The sequence below is a fragment of the Carcharhinus amblyrhynchos genome, chromosome 25, assembly GCF_965287045.1.
Source record: "Carcharhinus amblyrhynchos chromosome 25, sCarAmb.v2.hapA, whole genome shotgun sequence".
In the NCBI taxonomy this organism is placed as follows: domain Eukaryota; kingdom Metazoa; phylum Chordata; class Chondrichthyes; order Carcharhiniformes; family Carcharhinidae; genus Carcharhinus; species Carcharhinus amblyrhynchos.
In genome coordinates this window covers 41,227,081-41,251,880 of record NC_137348.1, presented here as the reverse complement: position 1 = coordinate 41,251,880, position 24,800 = coordinate 41,227,081, and the positions used below count along the sequence as shown (strand labels likewise).

General features: G+C 45.0%; 1 protein-coding gene across 1 annotated transcript in view; it reads right to left on the bottom strand.

The window, feature by feature from the left end:
* Nucleotides 1–8,471: 8,471 nt before the first annotated feature.
* The window catches only part of LOC145358202 (B box and SPRY domain-containing protein-like), a 29,103-nt gene continuing 12,774 nt past the window's right edge, over nucleotides 8,472–24,800 (bottom strand). The window contains exons 3-6 of the mRNA XM_080211988.1: nucleotides 16,132–16,362; nucleotides 16,018–16,043; nucleotides 14,105–14,229; nucleotides 8,472–9,109 (exon numbers count right to left, since the gene is read on the bottom strand). Of these exons, the coding sequence (XP_080068114.1) occupies nucleotides 8,583–9,109; nucleotides 14,105–14,229; nucleotides 16,018–16,043; nucleotides 16,132–16,362 (909 nt within the window). The 3' untranslated portion in view covers nucleotides 8,472–8,582. The remainder of the gene's footprint in view (nucleotides 9,110–14,104; nucleotides 14,230–16,017; nucleotides 16,044–16,131; nucleotides 16,363–24,800) is intronic.

Sequence of the window (24,800 nt, the reverse complement as noted above, 5' to 3'; positions counted from 1 at the left end):
GTGTCCAGGGATGTGTAGGTTAGAGGGAATAGTGGGTATAATATGTGGGGATATTGGGGTAGGGCCTGGGTGGGATTGTGTTCGGTGCAGACTCGATGGGCCGAATGGCCTCTTTCTGCACTGTAGGGTTCTATGATTCTATGAGTAAAAAATACAACTTCAAAAACAAAATGTATTCTTTATCTTTAATATGGAACATAGCAGACCACCAGGAGGCTTTCCTTTAACATATCAAAGTTCACAGGTTGGAATGGTGAATGAATTTAATACTGTAAAAGGTGCAGCACCTTAACGTTTCACTGTGCTACCTGGAGATTATACTTTCCCATCTCCTATTCTCCAAAAGGATGTCCTGCTACAGTTATACAGGGCCTTGCTGAGGGCACACTTGGAATATTGTGCACAGTTTTGGTCTCCTTATCTGAGGAAGGATGTTCTTGTTATGGAGTGCAGAGAATGTTTACCAGGCTGATTCCTGGGGAGGTGGGATTGATGTATGAGGAGAGATTAGAAGTCATAGAAACCCTACAGTACAGAAAAGACCATTTGGCCCATCGAGTCTGCACCAACCACAATCCCACCCAGGCCCTACCCCCATATCTGTACATATTTTACCCGCTAATCCTCTAACCTATACATCCTAGTACACTAAGGGGCAATTTAGCATGGCCAATCAACCTAACCTGCACATTAGGGCAGCATGATAGCACAATGGTCAGCACTGCTGCTTCACAGCTCCGGGGACCTGGGTTCGATTCCCGGCTCGGGTCACTGTCTGTGTGGAATTGTGTCTGCTTGGGTTTCCTCCGGGTACTCCGGTTTCCTCCCACAGTCCAAAGATGTGCGGGTTAGATTGATTGGCCATGTTAAGAAATTGCCCTTTAGTGTCCAGGGATGTGTAGGTTAGAGGGATTAGCGGGTAAATATGTAGGGATATGGGGGTAGGGCCTGGGTGGGATGGTGTTCGGTGCAGACCCGATGGGCCGAAGGGCCTGTTTCTGCACTGTAGGGTTTCTACGTTCTATCTTTGGACTGTGGGAGGAAACTGGAGCACCCGGAGGAAACCCACACAGATACGAGGAGAATGTGCAAACTCCACACAGACTGACCCGAGCCGGGAATCGAACCCAGTTCCCTGGAGCTGTGAAGCAGCAGTGCTAACCACTGTGCCACCGTGCTGTCCCCAAGTCAGTTCGGATTATATTCGCTGGAGTTCAGAAGAATGAGGGGGGTGATCTCATAGAAATCTATAAAATTCTAACGGGACTAAACAGGGTAGATTTAGAAAGAATGTTCCTGATGGTGGGGGTTTCCAGAACCGGGTGTGGTCACAGTCTAAGCCATACAGGGTAAACCTTTTAGGACTGAGATGAGGAGGAGTTTCTTCACCCAGAGAGTGGTGAGCCTGTGGAATTCACTATCACAAAGCAGTTGGGGCTGAAACATTGTCTCCAGAATTTTCCAGCTATCCACGCCGATGTTCTCGTCCTGCTGCGGTGAACAGGGATTGGGCTGGGTGCCAAATTCTCCGTCCTCGCTGGAGTGGCAATGGGGTGTGACCGGCCAGTAAGATCGTGCCCTGTATGCTTTCAGGAGGCAGTTAGATATAGCTCCTGGGGGCAGAAGGTATCAAAGGATATGAGGGAAGGCTGATCAGGCTATTGAGTTGGATGATTAGCCATGGTACAAAGAACAACACAGCACAGGGAACAGGCCCTTCGGCCCAACAAGCCCGCGCCGCCATTTTAACATAATGAGTGCCCTCCTCTACCCACGACCTTTGTCTACGCCTATTGGGGAAGATTGAGGGAAGAATGATCATATTGAAGAGCAGATGGCCAACTCCTGCTCCTATTTTCTATGTTAAACTGTGACTTACTCAAAGGACAGTAGCAGAACTGATAGACATTCACTTTGCAAAGTAAGTTACTGGGGGAAAGACACAAGGGAAATCTGAGGATCCTGATTGGTAAATTCATTAAAGGAAGTAGGGAGGAAGGGTATAAATTGTAGGCTAAATTCAATACACACTTCCTCTCACTGCCTCACCCACTCAATTTTAGATTTTGCCTTGGTTACAGAGTGAGACACAATAAACGGATGGTGTCACAGAGCATGCGGGACTGTAACAGATAGAGGAGAAATATGATAAAGGCAAAAATGTTGTTCAATAAAATAATTTCCATAAATCTGGAATACATTTCTTTAAATATTTTTATTTAATTATAGCACACTACTGAATAAGAAATACATTCATTATTAAATAACAGAGTAGGCCATATACAGTGTCAGAAATTCAATCTTTTCAAATTGCTTTGAACAGCAACAGTGTCACTTTAACTGCTGCTACTGTAAAATCACATGGACATGATCCAGGCTTTGAATTAGTGCTGAGGTGATCAGCTCAGCACTGGGGACATGTTTCGAGCAGGTGACTGTGCTCAATGGCAACCAACAGGGAATACAATACTGTCTGAACATCTTTCAGATGGAAGAGTGACACGCGACCCAGGCACTACAGAGTTCATAACCTTGTCCCTCTTGTAATCAGAATGTATGTCTCAGTGACCTTCTTGATAACCCCATCTCCACCCCTATTTGTTCCATAACAGTTCCTGTATCGCATGGTAATGTCCTTCAATTATACCTTCCACCCAAATCTCATGTAAGGCACAATCCATTCCTTCCATCCTGTCTATAGTGTTGCCAACTCTGAATGAATGTCTGAAGGTTTCATCATATGACATCCTGACTCCAACCACCCTGTTCAGTCAAACAGCCTTTCCCCTGCACCCCTCTGCACCCATCTTCCATACTTCTAGAATTAATTATTAAACTGGATTGTTCAAAAGAAAATGAACAAAAAATAATTTTTTATTGGCCGTGGGCGGCACGGTAGCACAGTGGTTAGCGCTGCTGCTTCACAGCTCCAGGGTCCTGGGTTCAATTACCCGGCTCGGGTCACTGTCTGTGTGGAGTTTGCACATTCTCCTCGTGTCTGCATGGGTTTCCTCCGGGTGCTCCAGTTTCCTCCCACAGTCCAAAGATGTGCGGGTTAAGTTGATTGGCTATGCTAAGAAATTGCTCCTTAGTGTCCAGGGATGCGTAGGTTAGAGGGGATTAGTGGGTATAATATGGGTGTAGGGCCTGGGTGGGATTGTGTTCGGTGCAGACTCGATGGGCCGAAGGGCCTCTTTCTGCACTGTAGGGTTCTATGGTTCTATTAATTTTCTGCTGGGTTACTCATAAGAGTGTCCAGAAGATTAATTTTTAATGTATTGAGAGGGTTGGTAATCTCTCCTCTCTCCTCCAAATCCTCTAAAGGAAAGTGATAGTGGGACATGGCAAGAACTGCAGAGTAAAAAGTAAATCAGATTGTGGATCTCAGGAGCTTAGTTATTATTCTCAGGGCTTCCATTCCAACCCCTCTATCCAGAGGGCATCTTTTTAGAATTTGGGAATTAAAAGCAGGCATTGTACGTCAGAGGAACAGGATTGGGTAATTCAGCCCCTCAAGCTTGTTCTGCCCAATATCATCCAAGTGGTCACCTTTGGAAATCTCAACATTCTTAAGGGAACATTAGACTCGCAGACACACAACACAAAGTCTGAATTCCAGACAGTTACCATTTCACTAATTGCCACCATTAAAAATACCATAGAATCATAGAACCCTACAGTGCAGAAAGAGGCCCTTCAGCCCATCGAGTCTACACTGAACACAATCCCACCCAGGCCCTATCCCCATATACATACATATTTTACCCACTAATCCCTCTAACCTAAGCATCCCTGGACACTAAGGGGCAATTTTAGCATGGCCAATCAGCCTAACCCGCACATCTTTAGACTGTGGGAGGAAACCGGAGCACCCGGAGGAAACCCACGCAGACACGAGGAGAATGTGCAAACTCCACACAGGCAGTGACCCGAGCCGGGAATCGAACCCAGGTTCCCGGAGCTGCAAAGCAGCAGTGCTGACCACTGTGCTACCATGCTACCATGACTGATCCCACTAACCAGCTTCTATCCTCAATCTATATTAAATCGCTGGGCAACAGTAGAATCATAGAATCCTACAGTTACGAAGGAGGCCATTTGGCCCATCGAGTCTGCACCAACCACAATCCACCCAGGCCCTATCCCCATAACACCAAACATTTACCCAAGCTAGTCGCCCTGTCAATAAGGGGCAATTTTAGCATGGCCAATCCACCAAACCCGCACATCTCTGCACTGTGAAAGGAAACCGGAGCACCCAGAGGGAACCCACACAGACACGAGGAGAATGTACAAACTCCACACAGACAGTGACCCAAGCTGGGAATTGAACCCAGGTCCCTGGCACTATGAGGCAGTAGTGCTAACCACTGTGCCAACATGCCACGCAGTAACAACATATTTCTATAGCACCTTTAATGTAATGAAACATTCCCACGCTGCTTCACATGGGCATTATAAAAGTGTATGACACCAAAACACATGAAGAAATGACCAGAAGCTCAAGAGGTAGGTTTTAAGAAGCATCTTAAAGCAGGAATGATCTGAGAGTAAAGGCACCTTAATAACAGTGACCAAAATATGACTGAATTTTATATCCAGTTTGAAAGAGAAAAGAGTGGGTCTAACACTAGTATTTGAAACTTAAAATAAAGGACAACAGTGGGCATGAAAGTTGAGCGAGCTTTCATGTCCACACAGGGATGGCATTGCTGCCTCACAGGGACCTTCCAGCCTTTGGTGACTGTCTATGCAGAGTTTGCACATTCCCCCCATGTCTGTGTGGGTTTCCTCCTGGTGTTCCAGTTTCTCCCAGAGTCCAAATATGTGCAGGTTACGTGGATTGGCCACAGTAAATGCATGGGGTTACAGGGATAGGGTAGAGGCAAGGATTTGTTTTGAAGAGTTGGTGCAGACACAATGGCCTCTTTCTGCACTGCAGGGATTCTATAGATGAAATGAACTGGGATATGAGGCTAGAGGATAGATCTATGAAGGAGAAGCAATGGCAGACATTTCAGGGGATATTACAGAATACTCAGAATAAATATGTTCTTACTATAAAATAACATCCTAAGGGACAGACTCACCATCTGTGGTAATTAAAGAAGTAAAGGAAAGCATCAAACTTAAGAAAAATCTTATAACTGCGCAAGATAAGTGGCAGGTCAAATGACTGTTCAGAATATAAAGAACAGCAGACAATGACCAGAAGATTTATCAGTAAAAATAAATTAGAATATGAAAGGAGGGAAGCCAAAAATGTAAAATGGACAGTAAGAGTTTCTACAGGTATTTAAAAAGCAGAAGAGTAAGTAATGTGAGTGAGAATAGAGAGTTAATAGTAGATAATAAGGAAATGGTGAATGAAATGAACAAACATTTTGTTTCAGCCTTCACTATCGAAGATACAAAAACATTCCAGGAAGAGCTGTAAATCAGGGGGTGGAAGGAAGGGAGGAAGTTGGTAAAATGACAATCACAAGGGAAATGGTACTGAACAAACTGATGGAATTGTGAGTAGACAAGTCTCCAGGTCCTGATGGACTTCATCCTTGTGTCTTAAAAGAGGTGGCGAGCGAGATCATCGATGCATTGGTGTTCATTTTCCAAAATTCCAAGATTTTTTTAAAAATATTTGAAACTAAATGCAAGCTGACACAAGTTGGCGAGGCAGATCGAAAGAAGCACATTGTGAATGAAGTTCAACTTCAAAGGAGGTGGACAATGAGCAAATCAACTGACCATGAATTATGAACCCTGACCAATCTCCCTTCCCAACAACCTTGTAAAGGAATATCTGGCAGTATTACAGCTCATTTAACACCTCCATTAAAATCTCAAACTTAAGAAATAAACAGCAAAAGGATTTAAAAGAAAGATGAAAGGAGAAATTACCTGTCTCTGTAATTGGAGATGCCAGTGTTGGACTGGGGTAAACACAGTAAGAAGTTTCACAACACCAGGCCAAAGTTCAACTCTGAAACCTGTTCTCCAGCTTCTGCAAAGGCTTCATCAGACTGGAATGTAGCAAATATAATCTCTCTATTCAAAAACTGACAGAGGCAGGAAACAGGAAACTGCATCACTTAGTTTGATGTGTGTCATGGGGAAGGAGCTAGAATCAATCATTAAAGAGAGTTTAGCTGGGCACTTAGAGAAATTCAAGGTAATCAGGAAGGATCAGTGTAGCTTTGTAAAACGAAAATCACGTTTCACCAATTTATTGGAATTCTTTGATGTAGTGACAAGCGCTATGGATAAAGGGAAGCCTGTAGATGGAATGTAATTGGATTTCCAGAAAACATTTGTACAAAGTAGGAGCTCATGGTACAGGAGATAACGTATTAGCCTGGACTGAAGGTTGGCAGGAAACAGAGTATGCATAAATGAGTCTTTTTCTAATTGACAAGTGGAGTTCTGATGGGGTCTGTGCTGGGACCTTAATGTTTTGTAATTTATCAATGATTTAATTAAGGGGATTGAAGGCATGGTAGCTAATTTTGCAAATGACACAAAGATAGGTAGGAGAATATGAGGTAAAGAGGATAAAAAGGGGATTGCAGATGGATACAGATAGATCAAGTGAATGGGCAAAAATCTGGCTGATAAGAGTACAAGGTGGGAAAATGTAAAGCTGTTCACTTTGGCAGGAAGAACAAAAAACAGAGGATTGCTTAAACTAAGAACGGATGCAGAATTCCAAGGTGTAGAGGGGTCAAAATCTTCTGGTCACAGAAGGTCAGTATGCAGGTCCAGCATGAAATTAAAAAGGCTAATGGAATCCTTTATTATAAGAGGAATTTAACATAAAAGAAAGGATGTTGTACTTCAGTTCTACAGGATATTGATAAGACCACTTCTCGAATACTGTGTGCAGCTCGGGCTCCTTATTTGAGGAAAGATGTAAATACATTGGAGGTGGTTCATAGGAAGTTTCTGAGATTGATACCTGGAACGTGCAGGTTGTTATACAAGGAAAAGTTGCACAGACTGGACTTGTTTCCACTAAAGTTTAGAAGAATGAGGTTTGACTTGAGTAAAATGTAAAAGATTCTGAACAGTACTGACAAGGTGGACATGGAAAGGATGTTTCCTCCTGTGGATGAGTCCAGAACTAGGGGTCACCCTTTTAGGACAGAGATGGGGAGAATCTTTTTCTCTCAGAGGGTTGTGAAATTTTGGAACTCTGTGCCTCAGAAGGTGGTGTACGTGGGATTATTGAATATATTTAATGTGGAGGTAGATAGGCGCTTGTTAGGCAAGATAACCAAAGGGTGTCAGGGACAGATGGAAATGTGGAATTCAAAACACAAATAAATCAACAATGATATTATTGAATGCTGGAGCAGGCTCAAGGGGCTGAATGGCTGCCTCCTGTTCCTATTCGATATATTCTTAGGAAAGTGAGGTGGGGAGATGTAGGGAGGGACTTGGAGTCCAGGCAACTAAGGGCGTGGCCATAAATGGAGCAATTACCTCCGGGGACACTCAAAAGCTAAAATTAGAAACACTTACAATTAGGGTCAATGTCCCTGGGTTAGGGAGAAAATAATCCTGGTTCCTGCCCCTATCCAGTAAACCCCCTCCTCTGACAGTAAGATGGCCTGCTAACACTCACTGCCAAAAGTCTGATATAGTAGTGTAATGATTACGTACTGGACTAATAATCTACAGAATGAGAGTTCAAATCCCACCATGGTAGTTTGAGAATTTGAGTTCAAATATATTTTGAGGCTAAAAATATATACTTTTAGTCTCAAAATAAGCTGAAATTAGTAATGGTGACCATGAAGGTGTTGGATTGTCATAAAAACCCAATAATTCACTAATATCCTTTCAGGAAGGAAATCTGCCTCCCTTACCTGGTCTGGTCGCATGTAATTCCACTCCCATACCAACGTGGTGACTCTTAACTATCTACTGTTGTATAAAATTAATACCAGAGATATAAGAAGACCCACCCATGATACCAACCCAGAGATGGCCATGCCAGTATTGCCCATATCCCAATTAGTCAGTTTGATTAAAATCTAGGCCAGGATAGAAACCAATGATCCAGGAGGGAAAATAAGGGCAGGAAACCAGAGGAAAGACCCTGTTACTGATTCTTTCTATGTTTCAGTTATGTCAACATCTTATTCAGGAATAAACACAGGATTTAACCCAAACTGCAAGAGTGAAGCATCCCTGTGTGGACCTCTCAGCAAAAGAAGCTTTTATGTCCTGTTTAACCCAGCTTTGGGACCTGCTGGTTCCTGAATAATTGGACTGGGGTAAAAACAGAAAACATTGGAAATACTCAGCAAATCAGGTAGCATCAGTGGAGAGAGAAACAGAGTTAGCATTTCAGACTGATCATTCATCAGGACAATGAAGGGTCACCAACCTGCAGCACTAACTCGGTTTCTCCTTCCACAGATGTTGCCAGACCTGTTAAATATTTCCGGCATTTTCTCTTATTTCAGATTTCCAGCATCCGCAGTAATCTGCTTTTCGATTAGACTGGGATCTCCTCCGAGTATGACAACATTCCCAAACAAGATGCAAACTCAGGGATATCCAGTGCATGCACCAGCCTGCTAGTGGACAAGCGCGATACTCTCATCTGCCACTGCTAATGCCGGCTGGATGGGAAAGGTGAATTTTGTTCTGTAATTGTGTATTATCGTACAGGTGTCAGCGTCATAGAAGAGGATTTCACCTCCATCATAGTCCACCAGCACACCAATCGATTTTGGGCGCCTCAGCAGATCCAAGGTCTTCAGCTGGCCATCATGGGCGATTGAATATTCTTCATCGTACCGAGAGAATACCCAGGAGAATGAGTTATAACCAAATCGGGACTCGTGGCTGGAGCCTTTGCGGGGAAGGCAGCCGTATGCCAGGCCTACTTTATAGGCACAGCTATTTCGCACATCCACTCTCCATGTGTGGCACCCGCTCTGGAAAGACTCCAGCGTCAGGGCATTTGGCCAGTGCTCAAAGCGTTCAGGACAGTCCGGATACGAGTGGACTTTCTTCTTGACAAAGGTCAGTTTCTTTTTATTTTCAGACAGTATCAACGACGGGTGCAGAGTTTTCTCATCAATGTGCAAGTCTTCAGCATCTGAAACAGGAGATTTGCCCATTACAATCTTTACAAACTAGAGTCACAGAGCACAGAGATTTACAGTGTGGAAACAGGCCCTTTGGCCCAACTTGTCCATGCTGCCCCATTTTTACCACCAACCAATCCCAATTGCCCGCATTTGGCCCATATCCCTCTATACCCATCTTATCCATGTATCAGTCGAAAGGCTTTTTGAAAAAACAAGCTTGTAGCATGGGTTAACTTGTTACTCTTTCCTTTCTAAAATAAAATTGTGGGTTCAAGTCCCACTGCAGAGACTTGAGGTACAAAATCCTCAATCCAGACCCCAATCCCAGGCCCACCCCCAGGCCCCAGCCCCAGGCCCACCCTGAGACCAAGTCTCAGATCAGTGTGTGGACCATTTGGTGAGAAGAAAGAAATTTGAAATATCTTTTTAAGTATCTACCCAAAAATCTAATAGTGGTTGTGTTTGTGTTTAATGTTTAACTGTGGATATTATTTGATGTGTAAGTCTCATCCAGGGGCCTAAGTCAGGAGAGAAACACTGCCTACCAACATTAGCTGAAAGAATGAATTCAGGAAACTGGGTTGAATTGGTCTCTGTTGTACCTGAGCTCAACAAATCCCTGTGTTTTAGAACAGATAAATCCAGACACAGTGTGTGTGACCGGCACTGAGTGTGACCTTGGACAGAGTTTGGTGAGGAGGGCAGTAGGAATTGGTTGTTCTACAGGGAAGGAGCTGAGCTGTTGGTATCTTGTGAATATCTGGTAAGTGGTCAGAGTCTATATTACAGAGGCTTAAATTGGTCCTGCAGTTTGTGATAAAGATTAATTAAGATCCAAAAGGAAGAAAAATGAATGAAATAACAAAACAATTAGTTAAAAATCATAAGTCTGGCAGGATAGGTGATGTGTCACGGCTGTGGGATGCTCATGGATACAGCTGTTATTCAGGGTAAATGCCTACAGTCTGAGGAGCTTTAGCTCAGAGTCATTGAGCTGCGGACACAGCGACAGGTCAGTGAGGGACAGTTTCCTTGACCCTTTGTTTCAGAAGGCAGTCACACCCTTTAGGATAGAATCTTCCAGTTTGGAAAGTGGTAAGGGATAGGAGGGTGCAAGTGCAGCTGAGGCAGGTAAGGGAACCCAGAGGGCAGAAGTGTCTGTCACTGCAATTGTCCAACAGGTTTGGATGAAAGTGGGAGCCGGAGGGTGGATTGGCTGACTGACCATCACACTATAGTACAGGAAGCCATTCAGATGGGGGGAGCGCATAAGAAGGTAGAGGTCATAAGGGACAGTACAGTGAGGGGTGTTGATACTGTTCTCTATAGCAGGGATCAGAAGTCCAGAAGGCGATGCTGCCTTCCTGGTGCCAGGGTTCGGGACATCTGCTCTGGGCCGAACAGGAACTTGCAGTGGGAGGGAGAGAGTCTTATTGTCGTGGTTCATGTAGGTATCAACTACAAAAAAAGGTTCTGTACAGAGAGTTTGAGGAGCCAGGCATTAAACGAAACAACAGAACCTCCAAGGTTATAATATCTGGATTATTACCTGAGCAGCGTGCAAATAGGCACAGGGTACATAAAATTAGAGAGATGAATAGGTGGCTCAAAGACTCGTATGGGAGAAGTGTGTTTCAGTCATGGGGCACTGGCTTCAGGACTAGGGAAAGTGGAGGCTGTTGGGAGGTCCTACATCTGAACGGTGCTGGGACCAGTGTTCTTACAAACCACACAACCAGGGAAATGGAGAGGGCTTTAAATTAAACAGAGGGGTGGATGGTTCTGGAGGAGAGGCTTAAAAAGCAAAAGGATAGGACAGCATTGTAAGGCAGCTCTTTAGGTAATGACACCCAGAATGTGTCAAGAAGAGACAGACTGTACAAATATAAAAAAAAACAACAAACAGGGTCAAAAAGGGAAACAATGGTTAGAAGGTAGAATTAAGGGCTCTTCACTTACACACATATAGTATTGGGCACAAATTCAATGAGCTAACATTAGAAATTGAGGTTAATGGATATGATCTTATAGACGTTACAAGATCATCAAAACTGGAAATTAAATATTCAGTGGTATGTAAAGATAGGAAAGAAAGGGTGCTGGGGTTTGTTAGTATGAGTTGGAAAAGTAGCAAGACGTGATCGTGGATCGGAAGGTGTAGAATCCAAATGGACGATGGTAAGAAAGAATAAGGGAAGAAGACGCTGGTGGGAGTTGTCGATCACCCCAACCCCCTCCTAACAGTAGCAATACTGTAGGATGGGGAATAAATCAGGAGATAATGAGGGCATGTTAAAAAAAGGCTATATTTCAATCACTATTGACTTTAATCTTCATGTAGATTGGGAAAATCAGATTGGCAGAGGTAACCGTGAGGAAGAATAAGAGTGTGTTCAGGACAGTTTCCTAGGATAATATGTTGTGGATTCAACCAGAGATCAGGTTATTTTGGATCTGGTAATATGCAATGAGACAGATTTCACTGACAATCCCAAAAGATTCACCAGGAAACAGTGACCATAACATGGCGGCATGGTAGCACAGTGGTTAGCACTGCTGCTTCACAGCTCCAGGGTCCTGGTTCAATTCCCAGCTCGGGTCACTGTCTGTGTGGAGTTTGCACATTCTCCTCGTGACTGCATGGGTTTCCTCCGGGTGCTCCGGTTTCCTCCCACAGTCCAAATGATGTGTGGGTTAGGTCGATTGGCCATGATAAGAAATTGCCTCTTAGCATCCAGGGTAGCTGAGGTTAGAGGGATTAGTGGGTATAATATGTAGGGATATGGGGGTAGGGCCTGGGTGGGATTGTGTTCGGTGCAGACTCGATGGGCCGAAGGGCCTCTTTCTGCACTGTAGGGTTCTATGATTCTATGATAGAATTCAGCATTCGTTCTGAGAATTTGAGTCAGAAACACCCTTGCTGCACTTAAATAAGAGTAATTCTAAAGGAATGAGGGCAGAGTTGGCTGGAATGGACTGGGAAAGGAGTTTAGCAGGAAAGATAGTTGATCAGCAAAGGCAGACGTTTATGAAAATAGTTCATGAATCAATTCTGACAGAGGGAAAATGTTAGAATCCTTTATAAAGGATGTAATAACAGAGAATTTAGAAAAGCATAATATAAATCAGTCTGGCTTCATGAAGGGGAAATCACGCCTGACAAATCTATTAGAATTCTTCAAGGTAGTAATCAGCAGGATAGATAAAGGGGGAGCAGGTGGAATGTAATGTAGTAAAATGTAAAGTTATGTGTTATGGTAGGAAGAATAAAGGAGCTGAATCTTATTTAAATGGAGAAAGACTGCAGAAAGCTGCAGCACAGAGGAATTTGGGGTCCTCGTGCTTAAGTCACAAAAAGCTAGCATGCAAGTTCAGCAGGTCACAGGGAAGGCAAATGGAATACTGGCCTTTATTTCCAAGGGAATGTGTATAAAAATAAGGAAGTCTTGCTAAAACTATATGAGGCACTAGTTAAACCATCCTGGAATACTGTGAACAGTTTTGGTCCCCTTATATAAGGAAGATATTCTGACAGAGGCAGTCCGGAGAAGGATTACTTGGTTGATCCCTGGTATGGAGGGATTTTCTTATGAGGAGAGGTTGAGTAGGTTGGGCTTGCACTTATTGGAGTTTAGAGGAATGAGAGGTGACCTTCCTGAGACATATGGGATTTTCAGGGGGCTTGAGAGGATAGACACAGATTGTTTGCTCTTGTGGGAGAATCTAGGACCAGAGGGCACAACCTCAGAGTAAGGGGTTGCCCACTTAAGACAGAGATGAGGAGGAATTTCTTCTCTCAGAGGGTTGTGAATCTGTGGAATTATTTACTGCAGAAAGCTATAGACACTGGGTTGTTAAGTACGTTCAAGGCTGAGATAGACAGATATTTAATCAGTAAGGGAATCAAGGGTTGTGGGGAGAAGGTGGGAAAGCAGAGTTGAGGATTATATCAGATCCATCATGATCTCATTCAGTGGCAGGGTAGACTCGATGGGCCGAGTGGCCTGCTTCAGCTCCTACATCTTCTGGTCTTGCCCACAGTGTCAGATTTCATTGACAAGACCCAGCTCGACCTCACTGCTGCCTCACTCAAACCCCTCCACTGTCTCTGGACGGAAACACTGTTTGTCCAACATCCAGTAGAGCAGAAATTTCCTTCAATTAAATATTAGTAAGAAAGTATCGAGAGGATGGCGGCTCAGTGAGCAACACAGATATTTCACAAGATTGTCAGAGGATAGTCTGTATAGGTTTCTTGTAGGGGTTGCTGAACCTTGCTCACAATCCAGTACTGACCCAAGTGTGTGTTGTCGCTGCAGCTACGTGACAACAATTTAACTGCAGGGAGCCTCACATTAAACATAATCCCCTTTTTTCCCTCACTCAGCACGTGAACTCCAGCAGTGGTTACTGACAGCAATTAGCATCAGGCAAGTCTGCCTATGGTTACCAATTCCACATTCTATCCACTCTCTCGAGAAAGATGTATCTCCTGAGCTCCTCATTGGATTCACCAGTGATTTCCAACAACCAGGTACTTATTTGTCAGCACCTTCAATCCAATAAAACATGGTGATACTGGGGCAGATGGACAAAAGCCTAGTCAATGTGTTGAGGAAGGAGGAAAGAGTGTGTGTGTGTGTGTGTGTGTGTGTGTGTGGGGTGGGGTAAATGAGGGAGGGTGGGAGTGAGGGGAAGGAACTCCAGATCTCGGAGACTAATGGGGGAGCAGTTAAAAGCATCGATTGTCAGGAGGCCAGAATTAGATGAATGCTATTATCACGGAGGGTGGTGGGGCTGGAGGAGATGACAGATATAGGGAGTGGTGAATCTATGGGGATATTTAACTACAGAATTTTAAAATAGAGGCATTGTCTTCCAGTCGAGCAATGTGGATTAGTCAGCACAGGTTGATAGGGTAATGGGACTTGATGCGAGAGAGGTCGCAGGCAGCAAAGCCTTGGATTACACGAAGCCGTCACCGTCTGCCAGTAATGACTGACCTGCAGTACAGATCATGGCTGCAGATGCCCACAGGTTACTGAGGAGGTGACTGTGAGCACAGGCAGGGTTGAAGTTCAGCTTGTTTGAGTCTTCAGGCTCAAGAATGCCCTCTGCTTCCTCTGCCCTGGAACAAAATAATTACATTCAGATCATAAAAACAGAAACACACACAGAACGACTGCAGTGCTGTGTCCAATTCGACATTTAGGAAGGATATCAAGGCTTTGGAGAGGAGATTAGAGGGAGGGACTTCAGTTGTGTGGACAGACCAGAGAAGCTGGAGTTATTCTCCAAGTATAGGGGAGATTTACTAAAGATATTCAAACACATGAAGGATTTTTATAGAATAAATAAGGAGAAACTTTTTACACCAGCTGCAGGACCAATAAGCGAATGAAGAAAACACCAATGGACACATTGGCTTTCCCCCCCAGTATTAATAAAATGTGAAAACTTCACTCCCTGGCCCAGCTCCATCAGTCATGTGAAGCTATTGTGTGTGAATTTGTGTCCACAATCATCTTTAACTTCAAATCTCCCTGTTATTGTAGGACTGAAAACTGCTGAACCCCAGATACAAAGATCTCTCAGGGTGGGGCCGGGCTGGGGCAAGTGGAGGGGGCAGAGTTAGGGGGCAAAGCTATCAACCCTCCAGCATTGTCCTGAAATCTCCAGGACTTAAAGCTTCATCTCCATGAGACTTGCCAACTTTCTGTTCAATGAGAATCATTTGACAGGGGCTAAAAAGGCTGTTTGACCATCTGAACAGAATCATGGGATAAATCTCCAGTAATATGTTGTCACCTAGAGAGGAACTTACATGATTTAACCTGGGGGTGAATGGAGGCTTTACACTGATGGTAAAGAGGCTTCAATAGCTAATATCAAGGATGGCCCAATGTTAAAATAAACCACAGTCATAATGAACTAGGTGCAGCCTGGGATGGGAAGGTGAAAGGTTCAAAGAAAGGTCCACATGTTTGTTGAAAGCTGTAGTAAGTGGAAGGATTGATAACATTCTGGGAGGTGGCTGTAAGATGCAGATCATTCATAATGTTCACAGGTCATTGTGAAATTAAAGAGTGAACTTGCGTGAACTTGGAGCTGCTAAATCACGGCAGGGCCATGAGGCAGGTCAATGAGTTCAGTGATACAGTTTAGTCGCTTGATGGCTATCCTTGCAGGTGTGGCCTGAGGATGAAACGCCTGGACCTGTACATCCAAAAGGATCAGAACTTCACAAACAGGACTCCCACAATGAAGAGGGCAGCTTTATCTTTACCACCCTTCCTTCGAGAATGGAAAACAGAATGAGATCCCTGGAGGCGATTACGGTGCAATATTTTTACGAGGGATCTAAATGACATTGTGAACTGCAGGAGTAAAGCTTGAATGGATAAGTGTGTGTTTAGTGACACTACACAGTTGGTACTGATTCAGCCTTGAGGTGTGGGGACAACAATCAGACAATAACCTCGCTCAATGTACAATCTGATCCAATCAGAATGGAAATTCTCATCGCTCCATTGGAGTTCTCTACAGGGTTAAATTCAATATGAAATTCAATCCAGTTATGATCAGAGGTGGAGCAGGGATAATAGCAAGAAAATGCTGGAGATACTCAGTGGTTCAGGCCAGCAGGTAGAACAGTGGCAATAAAAAGTGATTGAACTGAAACGTTAACTCTGTTTCTCTCTCCACTGCCTGATCTGCTCAGTGTTTGCAACATTTTTTTTATTTATGATTTCCCACATCCACGGTATCTTGCTATTGTCAGGCTGGGGATTCAGCTGAGGCACATCATTAACACTCTGGTCTAACTGACATCCTAAACTGCAGTAAAGCTCCAATGGGTTTTGCTGGGTTTGATATCAGTAGTCGATGTTTGTTCTGTTTAATTGACAGGATGTACCTTTCAAATATTTCCTTCTGACATTTCTGCAGAGAGAAAGAAAGAGAGAATTAAGTTATTCAGTCAACAGAAGTAATTTTAAATGAGACAGGATAGTAATGGACTATTGCTTACCACAAGAGCACTGTCATCCATTTTGGTCAGTCTGTCTACCAGGTAGTTTTTAATGTCAGTTAACTTCTGCTGAGACTCCATCCAGAAGGTTTTCTGGGTCAGGATGCTCTGTTGGACCCGCTCTTCCTCATCATGGATCACTTCCAACAGTCTCTGCTCCTCATTCTCGCACAGCTCACGTATAAAGTTGAGACGTTGGATGGTCAGTTCCCTGGCACCGCTGGCATTAGCCTGTTGGCAGGAAGGTGGATAGAAGCCATCAGTAAGGCAGCACGTTGGCGCAGTGGTTAGCACTGCTGCCTCGCAGCTCCAGGGACCAGATTTCCATTCCGCCCTTGGGTCACTGGCCGTGTGGAGTTTGCACATTCTCCACGTGTCTGCATGGGTTTCCTCCAGTTTCCTTTCACAGTCCAAAGATGTGTAGGTTAGAGGGATTGGCCACGGTAAATATGTGGGGTTACAGGAACAGGGCCTGGGTCAGAGACATTCTGTCAGAGAATTGGTGCAGAATCGATGGGCTGAATGGCCTCCTGCACTATAGGGATTCTATGAGCTGCAACCAATGGTGTTAATCGGAGCCACAATAACCTCAATCAGTGAGAGCAGCCCAGAACGCTAAAGCAGCATTATCGTAACAACTTACAATTTATACATAGCTTAATGTAGCAGAACATCCTCGGGAACCTAATCAAATAAAACTTTAACCTGAACCATGCCAGGACATCGTAGAACAAAGGACAAAGTCACAGGTTTTAAGGAGTGTCTTAAAGGGACAGAGGTTTAGAGAGGAAATTGCAGAGATTAAGGCAGGGATAAAGTTCTCGGTAAGAAACGTTCAGTAGCAGTGTGCTGCTTGAATGTTGCTGTTTGTTTTCTCACTCCCTCTATTGGAACGTTGATCACCTTCCCGGACTTTCCCAAACATTTCCAGCTACAGAACCCCCCAAAACTACTGAGAAACATTCTTATTACATTGAAGAATCTTACCACAAAACAGTGACTATTATTGCACAATAGGTACAAACATACAAAAAGATGTTTCTGTGTCTTATATGTCTCTGTTTATTATAATAAAATATTTCTGTAATTCTGGAAAGCTTTATCATTTTTAATGGATGCATCCATTTTCACTCACCCTTCTCAGTGTCCACCCCCACCCCAGAGCCTGACCTTGGGTTGTGTGGAACCCAGTGTGGGATCCCTTGCTCTACCTTTTCCTCCTTCCTGGTAAATATATCTTCTTTTCCCTTCAATTTTCCAAGAATTTTAAACTTCCAGAAGGGATGGTCTGTCTTATAAACAATAAACATAAACAAAACTCTTCACCAATAACACTTGGATCTTTATTGTAACATTAATCTCTTCCACTGCTTCCTTTTTGTTTAAATTAGTGAGGCAGACATTGAACTCAGTCACATACAATAGATTCAAGATTTTCTCAATAATCTTTCCCTCACAACTGGTAGGGCTGAAATACAAACAGAAAATGCTGAAAAATCTCAGCAGGTCAGGCAGCATCTGTGGAGAGAGAAACAGAGTGGAATTCTCTGAACATGCCCGCGGTTCGGATTCTCCAGTCCCGGTGAATGAAGTTTGGGCTGAGCGCCAAATTCTCTGATCTCGCAGGCAGCAATGGTGGGGCAAGTCAGATCAGAGAATCCCTCCCAATGTGTCCAGTCCGTACGTCTGTCTCCTCTTTAGTGGGACTGAGTGTCGACAATCAGGAGTATCGAGACACAGAGGGATCTGGGTGTGCAGGTCCACAGATCCTTAAAGGTGGCAGCACAGGTGGAAAAGGTGGTGAAGAAGGCATATGGCATTCTTGCCTTTATTGGACGGGGCATAGAGTATAAAAGTTGGCATGTGATGTTGCAGTTATACAGAACGTTGGTGAGGCCACATTTGGAATAGTGCGTCCAGTTCTGGTCACCACACTACCAGAAGGATGTGGAGGCTTTGGAGAGAGTGCAAAGGACGTTTACCAGGATGTTGCCTGGTATGGAGGGTATTAGCTATGAGGAGAGATTGAGTAAACTAGAGTTGTTCTCCCTGGAAAGATGGAGGTTGCGGGACGACCTGATAGAAGTTTATAAAATTATGAAGGGCATAGATAGGGTGAACAGTTGGAAGCTTTTTCCCAGGTCAGAAATGACAAACACAAGGGGTCACAAGTTCAAGGTAAGTTGGGGCAAGGTTCAATATAGATTTTACACAGAGGGTGGTGGGGGCCTGGAATGCAGTACCAAGCAAGGTGGTTGAGGCAGACACACTAGGATCATTTAAGACTTATCTAGATAACTACATGAACAGACTGGGAATAGAGGAATACAAACAGATGGTCTAGTTAGGAACACATGATCAGTGCAGGTTTGGAGGGTTGAAGGGCCTGATCCTGTGCTGAATTGTTCTTTGACAAAGGATAATGGCATAAAAGATAGATAACCTGTTGAGCTTGCCTGGCCGACACTCATACTCTTGCAGTTTGAGGATCCAACAGTTTATTCAAGTTTCTGGCTCATAATGAACAAGTTACTGCTGACAACATAAGAACATAAGAACATAAGAAATAGGAGCAGGAGTAGGCCATCTAGCCCTTCGAGCCTGCCCCGCCATTCAATAAGATCATGGCTGATCTGTCGTGGCTCAGTTCCACATTCCTGCCCTCTCCCCATAACCCTTAATCCCCTCTCTTATCAAAAACCCATCAACCCGCGTCTTAAAAATATTTAGCGAGGCAGCCTCCACCACTTCAACGGGCAGAGAATTCCAGAGATTCACCACCCTTTGAGTGAAGAAGTTCCTCCTCAACTCCGTTCTAAACCCCCCTTTATCTTGAGGCTGTGCCCCCTAGTCCTACTGTCCTTTTTGAGTGGGAAGAGTCTCTCCACCTCTATCCTATCCATCCCATTCATCATCTTATACGTCTCAATGAGATCTCCCCTCATTCTTCTAAACTCTAACGAGTACAAGCCTAGTTTATTCAGCCTCTCCTCATAGCTCAACCCCTTCAACTCTGGCATCAGCCTAGTAAACCTCCTCTGCACTCCCTCCAAGGCCAAAATATCCTTGCGTAAGTACGGCGCCCAAAACTGCACACAGTACTCCAGATGCGGCCTCACCAATGCCCTATACAGCTGCAGCAAGACCTCCCTACTTTTATATTCAATCCCCCTCGCTATGAAGGCCAGCATCCTATTAGCCTTCCTGACCACCTGCTGCACCTGCAGGCTGGGTTTTTGCGACACATGCACAAGGACTCCCAGGTCCCTCTGCACCATCGCCTGCTGCAGTTTTTCGCCACGTAAGTAAGAATCCTTCCTACCATTATTCCTACCAAAGTGGACCACCTCGCACTTGCCAACATTAAATTCCATTTGCCAGTTCCTGGCCCATTCGCCCAACCTATCTAGATCCTTCTGTAGACTCTCCACACCCTCCGCGCAATTTGCCGTTCCACCAATCTTGGTGTCATCAGCAAATTTCGACACCACACACTCGGTTCCCTCCTCCAGATCATCTATATAAATGGTGAATAGCTGAGGCCCCAGCACCGAGCCCTGGGGCACTCCACTAGTCACCATCCACCAATCCAAATAACACCCATTGACCCCCACTCTCTGCCTCCTATTTGACAACCAATCCTCTATCCACGCTAACACCCTACCCCCAACTCCATGTCCCCTGACCTTCTGCAATAACCTCTTGTGAGGTAGCTTGTTGAACGCCTTCTGAAAATCAAGAAAGACCATATCCACCGGCTCTCCTCTATCCACTGCCCGAGACACATCCTCATAGAACTCCAGTAAATTTGTCAGACACGACTTCCCCTTAACGAAACCGTGCTGCGTCTGCTCTATCAAGCAATTCCCCTCAAGATGCCTCGCTATTTCCTCCTTGATGACGGATTCTAACATTTTACCTGCAACAGACATTAAACTAACCGGCCTATAATTCCCTGCCTTTTGCCTGGCACCCTTCTGAAACAACAGCGTAACATTAGCCGTTTTCCAATCATCCGGCACTTCCCCGGAATCCAGCGACGTTTGGAAAATAACCACCAAGGCATCCACTATCACCTCCGCCATTTCTTTCAGAACCCTCGATGCATTCCATCCGGTCCTGGGGACTTGTCCACAATCAGTCCCTCCAGTCTGTCAAGCACCGCCTCTCTAGTAACAATAATGTCATTGAGACCCTCCAGTCCTACCACCTTTCCATCCCTAACACCTTTCAAAGTATTCATACCCTCCTCCGTGAAGACCGAAACAAAGAAGTTATTCAAGGCCTCAGCCATTTCCCCATCCCCTACCACTAGGTCCCCCTTCTCATCCTCTAAGGGTCCAACGTTCACCCTAGCCAGCCTCTTCCTTTTTATATATTTATAAAAACTCTTGCTATCCTTTTTTATATTAAGCGCTAGCCCAGCTTCATAGTTTCTCCTACCCTTCTTTATCAACTTCTTTGTCAATCTTTGTTGACATTTAAACCTCTCCCAATCCTCTTCTCGCCCACTACTCTTAGCTACTCTAAACGCCTCCGCTTTTAATTTAACACATTCCTTCACCTCCTTCGTTATCCACGGCTTATTACCTCTCCTCCTACGGTCCTTTTTGACCATCGGAATAAATTTCTGCTGAGCACCAAGAAAGATCTCCTTAAAGGTCCTCCACTGCTCCTCAGCAGACCTACCTTCCAACGCGCTTCCCCAGTCCACATTCGCCAATTCTTCTCTCATCCTACCGTACTCCCCTCTGTTCAAACAAAGGACGCATGTCCGGGAACCCACTTTCTCCTCCTCCATCTGCACCAGAAACTCCACCATACAATGATCACTCTCCCCAAGAGGATCCTTCACCGCAAGGTCCCTAATTCTACCCGCCTCATTACATAACACCAGATCCAAGTTCAGTAATCACTTCAAACTCACTTCCGTGTCAGTAAAGAGCAGACTGTGAGATACCCAGTGTGGTTAAGAGTTCTTCTCTCTCCATTTGTGAATGACACGTTTCCACAGGCATTAACTGGGTGCTTTTCTCAGGATCGAAGTAGGCATTTGTGCCACTTGCTGACAGCGATTGTTTGATCTGATCTACAGCCTGTTTGTGGGATTCAGTCCATTCCCACATGGTGGTCTCTTGTGTCAGATGGTGAAGGGAGTCAGACAACAAAGCAAAGTCAAAAATGAGAAACTGCAGCATGAGAGGAACGTGAGTAGATTCCAATTGGCTGAATGTTTGTTGGATCCACAGAGTTTGCAGTAGCTTCACCTTTCCCTGGGTCAGCTGCTGAACACGTGACTGAGGAATTCAGTTTTGCTTTCATTGAACAAGAATTTGTCTTTGTTCAAGGTGAGGTTATTTTCTCTAAGACGTTACAGGCACGCGTGTTGGCGTGTTTCGATTTCAGTGTGACTGTAGATGAGAAAGTTATCACTGATGTTCAGTAGATATTCAGCTCCTGGGAGTGGAACCTGAATCATCAGCAGAAATATCTCAGCTTCTGGGTTGAGACTCTTGTATCGATAAGTCTGATGTGAGTGGTGAACATTGTAAGATACCCCGCCTCTTAGACATGTTTAATTTGATAGTGACCTGTACTGAGATCGAGTCGGGCAGCACGGCTGCCTCATAGCGCCAGGGACCTGGTTTCGATTCCCAGCTTGGGTCACTGTCTGTGAGGAGTTTGCACATTCTCCCTGTGTCTGCGTGGGTTTCCTCCCACAGTCTGAAAGACATGCTGGTTAGGTGCGCTGACCTAAATAAGTGCTGGAATGTGGTTACTAGGGGATTTTCACAGTGAATTCATTGCAGTGTTAATGTAAGCCTTACTTGTGTCTAATAAATAAACTGTTTAAACTATTAGCAAAATATTTAGCACCATTCATTTTTCTCTATGATGTTCTAAGTTGTTGATGTCAAGTGTCTTTCCTGTTGTAGTTTGTTTGGTGACCACATATCAACACAGACTCCAATCTGCTCCTCACTCTTGGATTTCTTGTCAATTTGTTTGGTCAAGACCCATGGGGTAGGTACAACCCAAACTTTCTCAATAATGGTTAATGCATTTGATCTACTTGCTTTTATTAACCGAGACATACAGTTTTAGAGCAGGGAGATCCTGCTGGAACGTCATAAAATGTTGGTTAGGCCACAGCTAGAATATTGTGAACAGTTCTAGAATCCAGATTATAAGAGGGATGGAATGGCACTGGAAAGGGAGCAGAGGAGATTTAACAGGGTGTTACCCGGACTGGAGAGTTTTAGTTATGATGAGAGATTGGATAGACTGAAGTTGTTTTCCTTGGAGCAGAGGCTGAGTGGGGACATGATGGAGATGTATAAAGTTCTGAGGGGCAGAGAGTAAACAGGAACAAACGTTTCCCCTTGTTGGAGGGTTCAGTGACCGGGGGTAGCAGGTTTAGAGGGGATGGAAGAAAGATGTTTTTCACTCAAAGGATGGTGGAAATCTAGAACGCACTGCCTGAAAGGGTGGTGGAGGCAGGGACCCTCATAACATTTAAGAAATACTTCGATGTGCACTTAGACATACAAGGCTATGGGCCAATTGTTGGAAAATGGGATTAAGAGAGTTAGGTGGTTTATCTTTGATTGGCTCAGATGTGATGAGCCAAAGGGCCTTTTTCTGTGCTGTATACCTCTATGACTCTATGTCAAGATCAAGGAGACACTGAAATTCCTACTCTATCTATCTTCTGATATGAAATGGTATTTGTTGTTGAAGTGTGACTGGGGGGCACATTCAGGTCTGAGTACTGTTTGCACATAACACATTCCAATTTGCAGATACTAGTGAAGCGATCAGTATAAGGGGCAGCAATGGTGGCACAATGGTTAGCACTGCTGCCCCACAGCGCCAAGGATCCAGGTTCAATTCTGGCTTTGGGTGATTGTCTGTATGCAGTTTGCATGTTCTCCCTGTATCTGCATGGGTTTCCTGAGTGCTCTGATTTCCTCTCACAGTCCAAAGATGTGTGGGTTAGTGGATTGGCCATGCTAAATTACCCCTTAGTGTCCAGAGATGTGTAGGTTAGGTAGATTAGCCAAAGTGAATGTGTGGGGTTAGGGTGGGGGAGTGGACCTTAGGTGCATGCTTGATGGGCTGAATGGCCTATTTCTGGACTATAAGGATTCTATATAATTTAAGAATGTTGTTGGTTTGTGTGTGAATTGCGTATATGACTGTCTGTTGCTGCATAAAGACCGATTCGCTGATTCTCCTGATTTGACACATCATTCATTCTTTTATCTTTGAATGCGATTGATATTTCAAAAGTCCCACAAATTTTCGGGTGGCGTATCACTGTCATGAGGGAAATTTTTCATATTTCCTGCTTTGCAGAGAGTGGGGCATTTCTAAAGTTCACTGAACGTTTCGTTACCCAAGACGTTAACGTTAAGACATTAGCATCTACATCGGAGCAGCCAATGGCCATGGGTACACGTGGCTGGTTGCTGAATCCAAAAGAGAACCTATCCGGGGCCATCCACCTCTACATTGGCTACATTCAGTCACCCTTTTGTAGTGCTACCTGTACAGGGTCCCTCCAATGGCATTGCTCAGAGCAGCTCATTCTGCTGACGGGCAGCAAAATGATTGACCTTTCCACAGGCTTCACATTGATCCCTGGAACTGACTTCGGAGAAATGCCCCAAGTCTCTGGATTTTCATTCTGGGGGGGGCAGGATTGCCCCTGAAAACAATACAGAGGCAGCCCCAGGGGCTCCTGTGCTATTTAAACCACCTGCCTCCGTGTCCCAGTTATGATGACAAGAATAAAACAATAAACAATCCCTCCCCACCCAACAAATTCTCCATGCCCCATTTATTTCTCATGGCTCCCACCCTGTTGCCAATCTATGCCCCACACATTCTCATGGTCCTTTGTAGCCCCTATGCCAACTTAGAGTCGAGGATTACGGGAAGCAGGGAGGAAATTGGAGTTAAGGCCACAGTTGGATCAGCAATGATCTTATTAAATGATGAAATGGGCTCAGTAGGTCAAATAGTTTATTCTTTCCCCTATTTCTTATGGTCTTACGAGATAGGGAGGGATTTGAAGGTAAAGATGGGAAATTCAAATCGAGGTGTCTGTGGACAAAGAGGCAATGCAGGAACCAATCATCGTTAGGACAAGGATTTATGATGTGTGTGTCCTGGAGCGGGCCAGTCCTGGAGAGGGCCAATCCTGGAGCGGGCCAGTCCTGGAGAGGGCCAGTCCTGGAGAGGGCCAATCCTGGAGCGGGCCAATCCTGGAGCAGGCCAGTCCTGGAGCGGGCCAGTCCTGGAGCAGGGCCAATCCTGGAGCGGGCCAGTCCTGGAGCGGGCCAGTCCTGGAGCGGGCCAGTCCTGGAGCAGGGCCAATCCTGGAGCGGGCCAGTCCTGGAGCGGGCCAATCCTGGAGCGGGCCAATCCTGGAGCGGGCCAGTCCTGGAGCGGGCCAGTCCTGGAGCAGGGCCAATCCTGGAGCGGGCCAGTCCTGGAGAGGGCCAATCCTGGAGCGGGCCAGTCCTGGAGAGGGCCAATCCTGGAGCGGGCCAATCCTGGAGAGGGCCAATCCTGGAGCGGGCCAGTCCTGGAGAGGGCCAATCCTGGAGCAGACGTTTGGGCAAAGTGGAGGCCTGAGGAAGGAGCTAGTTTTCACCCCAAGG